The 15,186-nt window shown below is 43.8% G+C and overlaps 1 protein-coding gene across 1 annotated transcript in view; it reads left to right on the top strand.

Moving 5' to 3' along the window:
• The window catches only part of nrip2 (nuclear receptor interacting protein 2), a 69,193-nt gene extending 54,230 nt beyond the window's left edge, over positions 1 to 14,963 (top strand). The window contains exons 6-7 of the mRNA XM_068050705.1: positions 2,340 to 2,392; positions 10,422 to 14,963. Coding sequence (XP_067906806.1) covers positions 2,340 to 2,392; positions 10,422 to 10,553 — 185 coding nt within the window. The 3' untranslated portion in view covers positions 10,554 to 14,963. The remainder of the gene's footprint in view (positions 1 to 2,339; positions 2,393 to 10,421) is intronic.
• The last annotated feature ends 223 nt before the right edge of the window (positions 14,964 to 15,186 follow it).

A 15,186-nucleotide genomic window follows, 5' to 3' on the forward strand; every position in this document is an offset into this window, starting at 1 on the left:
GGAGACCAAAACTCCAGATGTGGTCTAACTAAAGCCCTGTACAGCTGTAGCAACACTTCTCTACTTTTATACTCGATTCCCCTTGCAATAAATGCCAACATTCCATTTGCCTTCCTAATCACTTGCTATACCTGCATACTAACGTTTTGTGATTCATGTACCAGGACACCCTGATCCCTCCATACCATTGAGTTCTGCAGTCTCTCTCCATTCAAATAATTATACTGCTTTTCTATTCTTCCTGACAAAGTGGACAAGTAACTACATCTGCCAAATTTTTGCCCACTCACTTAACCTATCAAAATCCCTTTGTCAACTCTTTAGGCTGGATTTAAGAGCCCACTGCCGATCTCAGCGGTGAGCTCACAAAATGGTGGCCCGCCTGTGCGGTTCAATGCCAAAGAACCACCGCAATCTCAAGCGCCGGTGCTGCCGCCATTTTTAAAGGGCAGCCAGTCCTGCTGGCAAGTTTAAATTTTTAAAGACATATCCCCCAAAATTAAATAAATAAAATTCTTATGCCCCTTTTCCAACCTCCCTAATAACAATTACAATAACTATTTGCCCTTCCCCACCCAAAACACTTACCTTTTACATCTGACCTTCCACCTCCACCCCCGAACTGTACAAAGTTTAAGGTTCAACCCTTCCCACCATTCCCTACACCCATTACGTGTATTTGACCCTATCCCCCCACCTCCCGCACTGACAAACTTACCTCTTCCTTTCTCCCCACCATTGTGGCACCACATTTCCCCAGACGGGGATCTGAATATGCGGGAGTGCCGGCCACCACGCCAAAGATCATGGCTGGCCAGTAAGATTTCAGATGGTATGTTCATTAATTTATTTAATTAATTTACATATTTAAATGCAGGTCCCGTCACCCAATGGCGGGGTGGCTGCCACGGAGTCTCATCGCTGCTGGGAAGCTTGGGCCAGGCCCTGACACCTTCGAGGTCCGTGGCGGGGCTCATCCGGACCGATTTTCAGTCCCCCCCTGCCATGGATCACAACGCCAAGGGTTTGGTAAAATCCAGCCCTTTATGTCCACTTGACAGCTTACTTTCCAACTTATCTTTGTGTCATCAGCAAATTTAGCTACCATACATTCAGTCCCATCATCTCAGTCATTGATATAGATTGTAAATAGTTGAGACCCCAGCACGGATCCTTGTGTCACTCTACTAGTGATGGCTTGCCAACCCGAAAATGACCCATTTATCCCTACTCTCTGCTTCCTGTCAGCTAACCAATCCTATGTTACCCTCTACACCATGAGCTCTTATTTTGTGTAGTAATCTTTGATGTGGCAAATTAACGAATGCCTTTTGGAAATCCAAGTTTACCACATCTACAGGTTTCTCTTTATCCACCCTGCTTGTTCCTTCCTCAAAGAACTCTAATAAATTATTCAAACATGATTTCCCTTTCATAAAACCATGTTGGCTCTGCCTGATTGTATTATGATTTTCCAAATGTTCTGCTATTACCTCCTTAATAATGAATTCTAGCATTTTCCCTATGACAGATGTTAGGCTAACTGGCCTATAGTTTCCTGCTTTCTGTCTCTTGCATAGCGGTGTTACATTTGCCGTTTTCCAATCCACTGGGACCTTTCCAAAATCTAGGGAATTCTGGAAGATCACAACCAATGCATCTACTATCTCTGCAGCCACTTCTTTTAAGACCCTAGATGCAAGCCATCAGGTCCTGGGGACCTGTCAGCCTTTAGCTCTAATAGTTTTCCCAGTACCTTTTCCCTAATGATTGTGATTGTTTTAAGTTCCTCCCTCTCTTTTACCTCTTGATTTTTAAGTAGAAATAATAGAAAAGGGCCATGGACTGTAAATAAAATTGAGCTGACTGATGAGTAAGTAGACAGACGAAACATTGTAAAAGTATTTGTTCTTCACTGTCAAAGAAAGTCTTTCTAAAGTGTATCATTTTCAGCTTCATTGATCTTCTGTTCAGGTTTTTCTCCATCATAATTGTGGTTTTGGGAGACAGTGGGCACTGAGTGTACCTGAATACAACATTACAAACTCATATCGCCACTGATTAGCACTAAGCTCCCATATAGTTCTGTACAATTCTAGTCCTATAATGAGAAATCTTTCAGTCCCTGTGGTCTTCCAAAGCATATGTTCCAGATTCATGCCAATTAGTGATGAATTTGCAGACCATTGTAATTGGTTAAAAGATGGAAGAATGTTTCACCTCAACTTTTTTGCACTTCACTGTTCAATCACAACCTAGAAAAGCAGCTGTTAAATGATTTGGAGCTGTTCTGTCTTGCTGGTGGGAAATGTAACATTGTTGTGCATTTTGTTTTGTAGATAATGAAACATGTGAGCTGTCCCTTGGTCTTAAGACACTGCTGTCTCTCAAAGTAAGTGATATGTCTCTGACTGTCTCTAATTTTGTTTCCAACAGTGTCTCTTTTACTTCCAATTTTTTTCCATTTCTGTCTTTCTGTATGTCCAAATATGTCCTGTACACAAAAAGCAGGACAAATCCAACCGGGCCAATTAGCGCCCTAGCAGTATACTCTCGATCATCATCAAAGTGATGGAAGGGGTCGTCAACAGTGCTATCAAGCGGCACTTGCTTAGCAATAACCTGCTCACTTGTGCACAGTTTGGGTTCTGCCAGGGCCACTCAGCTCCTGACCTCATTACTGCCTTGGTCCAAACATGGACAAAAGAGCTGAACTCCAGAGGTGAGGTGACAGTGACTGCCCTTGACATCAAGGCAGCATTTGACCAAGTTTGGCATCAAGGAGCCCTAGCAAAACTGGAGTCAATGGGAATCAGGGGGAAAACTCTCCGCTGGTTGGAATCATACCTAGCACAAAAGAAGATGGTTGTGGTTGTTGGAGGTCAATCACCTCAATCCCAGGACATTACTGCAGGAGTTTCTCAGGGTAGTGTTCTAGGCCCAACCATGTTCAGCACTTCATCAATGACCTTCCCTCCATCATAAAGTCAGAAGTGGGGATGTTTGCTGATGATTGTACAATGCTTAGCATCATTCGCAACTCCTCGGATACTGATGCAACCTGTGCCCATATGCAGCAAGACCTGGACAACATCCAGGCTTGAGCGGATAAGTGGCAAGTAACATTCACGCCGCACAAGTGCCAGGCAATGATCATTTCAAACAAGAGAGAATCTCCCTTTGATGTTAAATGGCATTACTATCGCTGTATCCCCCATTATCAACATCCTGGGGGTTACCATTGACCAGAAACTGAACTGGACCAGCCGCATAAATACTGTGGCTACAAGAGCAGGTCAGAGGCTGGGAATTCTGCAGCGAGTAACTCACCTCTTGACTCCCCAATGCCTGTCCACAATCTACACACAAGTCAGGAGTGTGATGGAATACTCTCCACTTGCCTGGATGGATGCGGCTCCAACAACATTCAAGAAGCTCGACACCATACAGGACCAGGCAGCCTGCTTGATTGACACCCCATCTACAACCTTCAACATTCACTCCCTTCACCACCAATGGATGCAGTGGCAGCAGTGTGTACCATCTACAAGATGCACTTCAACAACTCACCAAGGCTCCTTCGACAGCACGTTCCAAACCCGCGGCCAATTTTGGGGACCAATGTACTGCTCCTAGAGGATGCCTGAAATATACACAACCTGAAATTGGGTTGGATGATTCTTATTACTGAGATACCGTTTCACACTTATCTAAACTAGAGAATTTCAATGGGGGTAAATATTAAAACATTAAGTAATTATAATAAGTAACAAGTGAGTGGCTGGTGAGTACTATCTTGTCTTTTTATTTTTAAGTAAGATTTATTACTACCGGTAAAGTGTGTTAAGTATTAAAATGCTGGAATTTAGAAAAACTTAAAATTTTTACAACCCTTAAGTATCTAGTCACTGAGTGGGACTTTGAACAAGGTGGTTAAGGTCAATTCGATTCCTAAGGTTTAATATAGTACAGGAACTGGTGGTAAGGTTAATAAGAGCAGAGCATAAAGAGCCCGGGGGGAGAGAGAGAGCACAAGAGTTCACTGGAAACAGCGAGATCAGAGCAGGGCTATTTGCTACTGCCGCCAGTCTGCTGGCATTCAGAAAGAAAAATAGAGGTTTGACATCACAGGCAAGCAGGTAGATGATTGGCCAGGTGAGACTTCGGAGCTACAAACAATGCGAAAGGGGAGAGAGAGCGGCGAGGCACAGGGAGCTAGTCGGTGAGTGGTCGGTGTTTTCTTACTTTCTTATTTTCTTTTTTCTGCTGATTTTTATTTTTTCTCTAACATTTAAGTCTATCTACTAAGTAGAAGTGAAAATACCAGTAGTCAGTAGGTGGATACTCGTTTGTTCATTCTGTTTATAACCATTTTATTTTATTTATTTAACTTCTAAGTTTAGTGCAGTAAATGAATAATTTGAGGCATGGCAGGACTGCTCACCCTGTGCCATGTGGCTACTCCAGGGCCCTACCCATGTCTTGGACAACTATATGTGCAGAAAATGCCACCAAATGCAAAAACTCAAGCACTGAAACTTGGAACTCGAGGAGCAGCTGGTGTCACTGAAGTGCATTTGTCAGGATGAGAGATACGTGGATAGTACGTTTCAGGAAGTAGTCACCCCACAGCTTAAGAGAGCGCAGGCAGAGAGGGACTGGGTGGCTGCCAGATAGACAAGAAGGACAAGGCAGGTAGTGCAGGTGTCCCCGGAGGGCATCTCACTTTCTAAACGGTATTCAGATCTGAGTACCGATGGGAGAGAGGATTCTTCTGGAGAGTGTAGCGAGAGTCATGACCAGAGCACCATGGGTGGCTCAGCTGTGCAGGGAGGGAGGAGAAAAGACAGGAGAGCAACTGTGATAGGGGATTCTGTAGTTAGGGGAACAGATAGGCGTTTCTGTGGTCGCAGACGTGATTCCAGGATGGTACGTTGCCTCCCTGGTGCAAGAGTCATGGAAATCACCGAGCGGCTACAGAGCATTCTGGAGGGTGAGGTGCACAGCCAAAAGTCGTGATCCACATTGGTACCAACAATATAGGTAGAAAAAGGGGTGAGATCCTGCAGGCTGAATTTAGGGAGTTAGGAACGAGATTAGCAAGCAGGATCTCAAACATAGCAATCTCCGGATTACTCCCAAGGCCACGTGCTAGTGAGTATAGAAATAGGAGAATGCACCAGATGAATGTGTGGCTGGAGAGATAGTGCAGGAGGAAGGGCATCAGATTTCTGGGGCATTGGGATCGGTTCTGGGGAAGGTAGGACCTGTACAAGCCTACACTGAACAGGACCAGGATGAATATCCTTGCAGGAAGGTTTGCTAGTGCTGTTGGAGATGGTTTAAACTAGATTGGCAGGGGGGTTGGAACCTGAGGGCAGTTTCAGATAGGACAAATTCAGAGCAGGGAACGGGAGGCAGAAAATTAGCGAGTGACTCAGAAAGACAGAAGAAGCAAAGGTTAAAAACTGTACAGCACAGGAACTTGGCAGTGTGAAAAGTGACTTATTTAAATGCAAGGAGTATAGCAAAGAAAGCCGATGAGCTGAGGGCACAGATAGAAACATGGCAGCATGATATCATTGCTTTAACAGAAACTTGGCTTAAAGAGGGACGAAATTGGCAGCTCAACATCCCTGGATATACAGTTTTTAGGCAGGATAGAAAGGGGGATAAAAAAGGAAGAGGTGTAGCATGATTGGTTAAGGAATAGCAGCTGTGAGGAGGGATGATATGCCAAATGAATCATCAAATGAGGCCATATGGGTTGAGCTCAGAAATAAAAAAAGGGGCAGCCACACTACTAGGAGTGTACTATAGATTCCCAAATACACTGAGAGGGAGATAGAAGAACAAATATGTAGGCAAATTTCTGAATGCAAAAACAATAGGGCAATAGTAGTTGGGGATTTCATCTACCCTAATAGCAACAGGGATACAAACAGTGTGAAAGATACAGAGGGCACAAAATTCTTGAACTGCATTCAAGAGAACTTTTTTACCCAGCACATAACTTTTTTTTTTATTTCCAAAATATACTTTATTCATAAAAATTTGTAAAAATTACATTACCAGTTTCAAACAGCACCAAGTTAAAAAATACAAACAGTGCAAAGGAGGTCCATTTGCTTCATTACAATCATGAGTTGCCTCACAACGCTTCCATTTCACATTTGTCATGCCAATTATATTTTTACATTTTACAGCAACTGAAAACTTTCCCGATACAGTTCGAGGGGTTTCCCATGGATCCAGCCCCTCAGTTCAGCTTGGTGGGGGGACCTTACACTGTGGTCTTTCCCCATTGAGCCTTTGCTGCGGCTGCCCCAAGCTTTAGTGCGTCTCTCAGCACATGGTCCTGGACCTTGGAATGTGCCAGTCTGCAACATTCGGTCGTGGACAACTCGTTGCGCCAGAAGACCAGCAAGTTTCGGGCAGACCAAAGGGCGTCTTTCACCGAATTGATAGTCCTCCAGCAGCAGCTGATGTTTGTCTCGGTGTGCATCCCTGGGAACAGCCCGTAGAGCACAGACTCCTGTGTTACAGAGCTGCTTGGGATGAACCTCGACAAAAACCACTGCATCTCTTTCCACACCTGCTTTGCAAAGACACATTCCATGAGGAGGTGGGCAACCATCTCTTCCCCACCACAGCCACCGCGGGGGCATTGCGCGGATGGGGCGAAACTTCGGGCGTGCAGGAAGGATCTGACGGGGAGGGCTCTTCTCACCACCAGCCAAGCTACATCTTGGTGCTTGTTTGAAAGTTCTGGCGATGAGGCATTCCACCAAATGACTTTGGCGGGCTGCTCGGGGAACCAAAGGACAGGATCCACCATCTCCTTTTCCCGTAGGGCCTTGAGAACATTCCGTGCAGACCACTGCCTGATGGATCGGTGGTCAAAGGTGTTTTCCCGCAGAAACTGCTCCACGAAGGATAGGTGGTACGGCACGGTCCAACTGCATGGAGCGTTCCGCGGCAATGTGACCAGGCCCATCCTTCGCAACACCGGGGACAGATAGAACCTCAGCACTTAGTGACACTTGGAGTTTGCGTACTGGAGGTCTACACACAGCTTGATGCAGCCGCACACGAAGGTGGTCATCAGGATTAGGGCCACGTTGGGTAAATTTTTCCCGCCCTTATCCATAGGTTTGAACATTGTGTCCCTCCGGACCCGGTCCATTTTAGATCCCCAGATGAAGCGGAAAATGGCTCGGAGTGGGGTATGGGCCAAACCTGTGCCACGTACAGCAACAACGTGAGCGCCTCGCACCCGATGAGCAGGTTCTTACCCACAATCGAGAGAGATCGCTGCCCCCACATGCTCAACTTTTGTTGTACCTTAGCTACTCGCTCCTCCCAGGTTTTGGTGCACGCCCCGGCCCTTCCGAACCATATCCCCAGCACCTTCAGGTAGTCTGACCTGACGGTGAAGGGGACAAAGGATCGGTCAGCCCAGTGCCCAAAGAACATGGCCTCGCTCTTGCCCTGGTTAACTTTGGCTCCCGAGGCCAGTTCGAACTGGTCGCAGATGCTCATCAGTCTGCGCACAGACAGCGGATCCGAGCAGAAGACGGTGATGTCAACCATGTACAGGGAGGTTTTAACCTGAGTGCCTCCACTACCTGGGATTGTCACCCCTCTTATGCTCGCATCCTTCCTAATAGACTCAGCAAAGGGTTCAATACAGGAAACAAACATGACCGGGGAGAGAGGACAGCCCTGTCTGACTCCAGATTGGATCGGGAAACTTTCCGATTCCCACCCATTGATTGAGACTGCGCTACTGATGTTTGTGTAGAGCAGTTTGATCCAATTGCAGATTCCCTCCCCAAACTCCATTTTGGAAAGCACGTCCATTATGTAGGTGTGCGATATCCTCTCAAAAGCCTTCTCCTGGTCCAGGCTGATGAGGCAGGCGTCCACCCTCCTGTCCCGTACGTAGGCGATCGTATCCCTGAGTAGCGTGAGGCTATTGGAGATCTTCCTGCCGGGTACAGTACAGGTCTGATCTGGGTGGATCACCAACTCCAGAGCAGACTTGACTCGACTGGCTATGACTTTGGACAGAATCTTGTTGTCAACATTAAGCAGTGAGATGGGCTGCCAATTTCTGATTTCTGCCCTCTCCCCCTTCCGCTTGTAGATGAGGATAATGATGCCTTTCCTCATGGAATCTGACATGCTGCCAGCCAGGAGCATACTCTCGTATACTTCCAGCAGGTCCGGGCCGACCCAGTCCCACAGGGCCGAATACAACTCGACCGGTAAGCCGTCGCTTCCGGGAGTTTTACTCGTCTCGAAGGACTCGACGGCCTTTGTCAATACCCAGCACATAACAAGCCCAGCGAGAGGGGGCGCAATTCTAGATTTAGTCTTAGGAAATGAAGCTAGGCAAGTGGATGAAGTAGCAGTGGTGACTATTTTGGAGATAGTGACCATAATATAGTTAGATTTAGCATTATTATAGAAAAGCACAAAATTGGGGGAAGGCAAATTTTACAAAGCTGAGAGGTGATCTGGCGAAAGTGGACTGGATACAGCTACTTGAAGGAATATCAGTGGCAAACCAGCAGGAGGCATTCAAAAGCAAGATTTTACAGACACAGTGTAGACATGTACTCGCAAAGATAAAGGGTGGCATGGGCAAATCTAGAGCCTCCTGGTTATCTAGACTCATATAGGCTAAGATCAAGCAGAAAAAGAAAGCTTATGACAGTCCCAAAAAAGCTTAACACTTTAGAAAGCCTAGAGGAGTATAGAAAGTGCAGGGGTGAAGTAAAAAAGGAAATTAGGAAAGCAGAGAGAATGTGAAAAAATATTGGCAGGTAAAATCAAGGAAAACCCAAAGATGTTTTATCAGAACATCAAGAGCAAGAGGATAACTAAGGAAAAGATAGGGCCTATCAGAGATGTACAAGGGAACTTATGTGTGGATACAGATGTGGGCGGGGTTCTGAATGAGTAATTTGTCTCTGTCTTCACAAAGGAGAGGAATGATGCAGACATTGTAGTTAAAGAGGAGAAGTGTGAAATATTAGATACGATAAGCATAAGGAGAGAGGAAATACTAGAGGGTCTGACATCCTTGAAAGTGGATAAATCGCCAGGGACGGATGGATTGTATCCTAGGCTGTTAAAGGAAGCCAGGGAGGAAATAGCAGCTGCTCTGAGGGTCATTTTCAAATCCTCACTAGATACATGCAAGGTACCAGATGAATGGTAGTCTGCGAATATTGTACCATTGTTTAAAATGGGTGCGAGGGATAGGCCAAATAATTATCAAAGTGATTCTTGACAACGCAGCTGGCCGGTGACTTCTGCGCACATGCGCAAATGGGCTCCTGCTCTCTGCGCGTGCGCTGCGTTCTGCATTGCCAGGACCAGTTGGTGCATGCACAGATGACGTCATCGCGTAAATTGCCAGGACTGGTTCACGTATGCACAGATGACTTCATTGCATAACACGGGAGAGAGCAAGCGGAGAAGTGGGGAGAGAGCAGGGGGGAAGCGGGGAGAGTGCAGGGAGGGAAGCTGTGAGAGAGCAGGGAATTAGTTGGGGGGAAGTGGGGAAAGAGCAGCCGAAGACCTTGGTGGCGGCGAGTGCGCACTCCTCCCCCCCCTGCCTGATCTCTCCAGCAATTCCCCCCCACCTACTCGCTTCGGCCATTCCCCCCCCGCCCCTCTCTCCAGCAATTCCCCCCCCCCCCACCCCAACCCACTCTCTGGCAATTTCCGTCCGCCTCCTCCCCCCCCCCACACCGCCACCACCCAGCCCACTCTCTCCGGTCATTCCACCCCTCCCCAGCCCGATCTCTCTGGCCATTCCCCTGCCGCCCAATCTCTCCAGCCATTGTGGGCTGCCGTCTGTTTACGTTGCCTTTGTGTGATTATTTGAGCAGCGCCATCTTTAGTCCTGGCAGCTGCCTGAACGTCGCTGACTGTGACGTTTTAGTTGAACAGGCTGCATTTGCACATGTGCCAGTGCAGTGCCACCTAGTGGTTGTGTTGTCAGCAAACACAGCCAATAATTATAGGCCAGTCAGTCTGACCTCGGTGATGGCAAATTATTAGATTCAATTCTGAGAGGTAGGATAAACTGTCACTTAGAAAGGCACGGATTAATCAGGGATAGTCAGCATGGATTTGTTAAGGGAAGGTCATGTCTTACTAACTTAATTGAATTTTTTGAGGAAGTAACAAAGAAGATTGATGAAGGTAGTGCAGTGAATGTTGTCTACATGAATTTTAGTAAGGCATTTGACAAGGTCTCACATGGCAGAATGGTCAGACGTCCCAGAGACGTAAATAATGCAAGTTCCTCTCACCATGGTTACCAGTAGTAAATCAACGACTCAGTTATTGGCATTATATTTACCACTTTCCATGAAAAAAATATTGTCATTTGTTACCCACAGTGTGTGATTGACTTAGAAAGGGGAGCACTGCTACTGGGAAAGTCAGAAACAGAACTACCATTCCTGACTGAGCCAGAAGAGGAGGAGGAGAAGGAGAAGGAGGAGAATGATAACGAGGAACAGAAAGACTGAACAAGGGCACTAGATTCGAGTGTTTTGAACAAAAAAGCTCACGTGACAGACTGGCACCATGAGGTTACTCGGTCTCTCTTTTTCTGACCCTTTGTGACTGCTGTAATCTTTGGCTTGTCTTGCTGCAGGAGTAAGCTGGCTGAGATGAGGAGAGGACAATTATGTAAGCACCTCTCCTCTCCTACCATCATTCTCCCAAATCACCAAAAGATTGTTCCACTCCAGGTTTGTAACTGGAGTTAGGAATACTAGACCTGTTCATTCTGTTGTCTTTTTGCTGCTCCCAGTCTTGTGTACTGTGGCATGAAAAAAAACACATTTGCTTTTTCAAATAATTTCAGCAATGGGCAACAAAAATTAAATTTTAACAGTAGGCCATTTGAAAGGTCACTTCCTCTGATGGCTGTTTTTGGTCGCCCAGTTTAATTATGCGATTGGTGCCAAAAATTATAACAGCCTCCCTGGGTTTTTGAGGAATAAACTATCTGATCCTGTTGAGAATTGTTGATGTAACAGTGAGCAGAAAGTTCCTGATAGAAGCACTTCCTGTAACAGAAATAGTCAATGGCAAATGTGGATATATTTTTGAACTGAAATTGATATTTCTATACTACACCCATTTGCATCAATTACGTTTTAATTAAAAAAGTATACAGAAAAAGATTCCTATAAACATTTCTATTTAAAACAAAAGAAACTTCCAATGCTCAGGTGCAACACCATTTCTTAATTAGGTGTTGCAACAGCTGTGGCCAGTCAAAAACAAAAAAGAGATGTTGTGTGTGATTTGCAGCCTCACAGCATTATCCATTTCAACATAAGGTCAACGGTCAAGAAGTTTTTCCCTCGAATCAATGATCAACAGATGATGGAAACTTTTGGTTTCTATATCCTTAAACTGCAGTCAGTTTCTCGTAAATAGAGCTCCATCAAATAAATCCTTTCCCATTCACTATCATTGAATGTAATTACAGTGAATTGAATCCTTTTTAGTTCATTCACATTGTTTAGAATTCCAGTACATCAAACCTGGCCCCATTCATTCTCTTTTTAGAATTCCAGTGGCTAAATATTTTGACAATAATCCCTATTGTGTAACATTTCAACAGACCCAACCTTCTCCCATTTTCCCAGATTATAAAGAAAATGTTATCCATGTACACACCTTACATCCATCATACTGATTCCAGAACATGCGATAAAAGACCCCTGCCAGATTCATATCTTGCAAAGTTGCGCACAATCAGCCTTATTATTTTCTTTCTATTAGTTTTAATAAAGTGTAATTTTTATTCACGTTATATTCAGTCTTTGTGCTTAGCATTTATCATCATCTCTCATACAGGAACAATCTTTCATGAAAGTTAATGGTTTTATAATGAAGTATTGAAATTTAGATACAAGAACATTGTAAGTGGTTCAATTGGTAGAGGTTCATATTTTACAAAGAATTAACTGTTGTTAAGTAACTTAAGTCATGAATTCTTCAGGTCAGGATAACTTTAATCTGCACTTAACCCATGTTAACCGTGACCTGTGAGTGCTTGATTGGACAGTGAGACTTTTATTGTATTAAACGTGTCCCATACTTGATCCAGAAGTGTTTAATGGAGCAGTGTGTAAAAAGAAATTCACTTCATGACCTCAGTGTGCATTGAGTTCTCACCTAAACTGGATATCTGACTTTCCTACTGGCATTCCCACAAACTAACTGAGAATGTTTTTTTAATTTGTTCATGGGATGTGGATGTCGCTGGCAAGGCCAGCAGTTATTGCCCTTGAGAAAGTGGTGGTGAGCTGCCTTCACTGCAGTCCTTGGGGTGTAGGTACACCCACAGTGCTGTTAGGAAGGGAGTTTGATGCTGGGTGGTCCGTCCAGTTTTATTCCTTTTCTTTGACTTTCTAGACAATTTCAGAGGGCATTTAAGCATCAACCACATTGCTGTGGGTCTGGAGTCACATGAGGGACAGAACAGGTAAGGACAGCAGATTTCCTTCCCTAAAGGACATTAGTGAACCAGATGGGTTTTTACAACAATCAACAATGGTTTCATGGTCACCATTAGACTAGCCTTTTTTTTTAAATTCAGATTTATTAATTGAATTCCAATTTCACCATCTGCCATGGTGGGATTTGAACCCATATCCCCAGAGCATTAGCCTAGGCATCTGGATTACTAGTCTATTAACATTACCACCATGCCACTAGCTTCCCATAATAGGATAACATTTTATTAGTGATATATCACCATTTAGCAGTAATAATGGAACAATGATCGTTCTCTGGCTAACAGTAGCACACTCAAACTATGCTTCTTCAATCAAATGCAGCACAATATTACTGCACCTTGCAAGTGTAGAAAAGCACAGGTTTGCCCACTGTCTCTTTTAATGCAACAGCAAAGTTGGGGAGTTCAAAATGAGGTTAGTCACCAACTGAGCATTTTAAATAAACTTGCCATTTAAAAAAAATCAATATAATGGCCAAATAAAATACTGTGTTTTAAGTCAAGTGCAGGTCATTTTCGTTAATTAAACCAGTTAGAGGGGAGGTGTAAATAATCACAGTCCATCACACCAAGCTCCTCTTCTCCCATTGCAGCAGCTTGAGCACTACTGTTGCATATTGCGAGAATTACTGGCACATGTGTGCTATAAGCATAGGTGCAGGTGTGCCATAAGACCTACTCATACCCGAGAGCAACTCATCTGGGAACTAGCTAATTAAAAATAATGACTAAAGTCAAAATCCATAATTTTTCCAGCACTTAATTAATATCCAGTTCATTATAATTGCACTTTCTCTTTCAAACTCCTCCTAAAAATTAACCTGGCCACCCTAAACCACTTCTACCTAGTCAAAAGTGGCAAGGAAAATGCATGAGAAGCAGCAGAATTTCCCCGGTGCTGCTCAAGAATAAGGTAAATTTGTTTTTATTGTTTCAGTCAGTTTTAGGCAGAATCTTACTGTCTAATCTGCAGAGGAAAAGAGAAGGCAACAAAAAGCAACACTACCTAAACTGAATGAACTTGGCACTTCCTTTTTCATTGTGGTGAAACTATTTCTACATTTCAGCAAACAATTCAGTGCAACATATGTCTCACTTTATCCAAATGAAAAACAGTGCAAAATATTCTGATCGTTGTCCATTTTTTCACAATTTCAGAAGATGATATCTTCATTAAAAATAAAGAGAGGGAAATCCCTTCTCGCGTTAGAGCTATTACCAACAGAATACTTTTTAAAGATTCTATATTTTTGTTCTCATAGTTCTTTCTGCTCCTGTTACTTAATTCTCCCTGAATAACATGATGTTCAAGCCTGGTATGGTTAATTCAGCGGTTAGGAACTGTGCAAGTGGTTGATTTCTGGGTGAGTTCTCCTGCTCTAAATAAAGTGTTTGGTCTTGGCTTGAGTTGTACCCTGTGATGTCATGTGTGAGAAGTTAAAGTGGGGGAGGGCAGTGTGTTACAGACCTGTGGTCCCATCACCTTGTAGCATAGTGTTTTGGTGGCAACTGGGGTTCCCATTGTGGGAACCAGAATTTTAAAGATTATTATTAACATTTACGCAAACAGCATGTGGAACTTGAAGTGCTCAAAGGAAAATATACATGTTAGTAGTGTAGACCAATAGCTATATACCTTATTAGCTTGAACATTATTTTATATACATTAATTCTAAACCATTTAATCTAGAGGAGAGGGAAAATATTTAAGTTTGTCATGCTCCCTATAAATGGGGCATTGTCTCTGTGTTTTCAAAGTAAAACCCCAATTCATGTCTTACATGCAGCTGTTTAATCTCGGTAAGCTACCACTCTAATTATCAAAACCCATCAATAACTCCCTCACAGCTTCTCTGTCTAAAATGGCCAACCATTTTGCTGCAAAAATATATTAACAAACCACTTCCCACTTCCTGCATAGTCTAGTTTCTTTTGTACAACATTGGAAAGCAAAGACTAGAATTGAAAGAGCACATTGATGGATTTGTCTTGTGGCAGGGCGGGTGGCAGGGGGAGGGGGGTGCTGGTGGTGGTGATGGGGGGAGCAAAGTAAGTCCAAACTATTTGTTACTCATTAAATTGATTGGTTCTATAATAGTAAGTGTTGAAATTAGAAAAATCAAAACCATTCAGGTTGTGAAAAGTCAACATGCTTGCCTCTTGACTTTGGAGGTACTGATTCTGGCTTAGGTGGTTTATTTTATTTTGCAATACTGTACAGATTCAGTGTTACTCACTCCTGAATGCTCCATTGCACATTGCAATCTTCCAGGCTGACATTTCAGTATTATGCACGCATCAGCTAATTATGTTTGTTGACCAATGTCTTTCCAACAGTATTGTATGTTACCTTGTTATTCTGATGTGCACTTTATCGTTCACAATAAACTGACATTGTCAAACGGCAGAGTGTAACTGGGCTTCTGTTTTTCAATTGAAACAAACCCACCAGTATACATGAAAATTAATTTACACCAGATTTCTTTTGGCATCCAATAACACTGGGTAGACTGTATGGAGGTGCACAAAAAATCAGAAAGGTAGGGTCCAATCAATACCTGCATGATTGGTCAGATAGGCATACATTTGTTCAGCATTATCTCAACTGCAGCAGGCAAATCAGT

Source organism: Heterodontus francisci, chromosome 18, assembly GCF_036365525.1.
Source record: "Heterodontus francisci isolate sHetFra1 chromosome 18, sHetFra1.hap1, whole genome shotgun sequence".
Taxonomy (NCBI): domain Eukaryota; kingdom Metazoa; phylum Chordata; class Chondrichthyes; order Heterodontiformes; family Heterodontidae; genus Heterodontus; species Heterodontus francisci.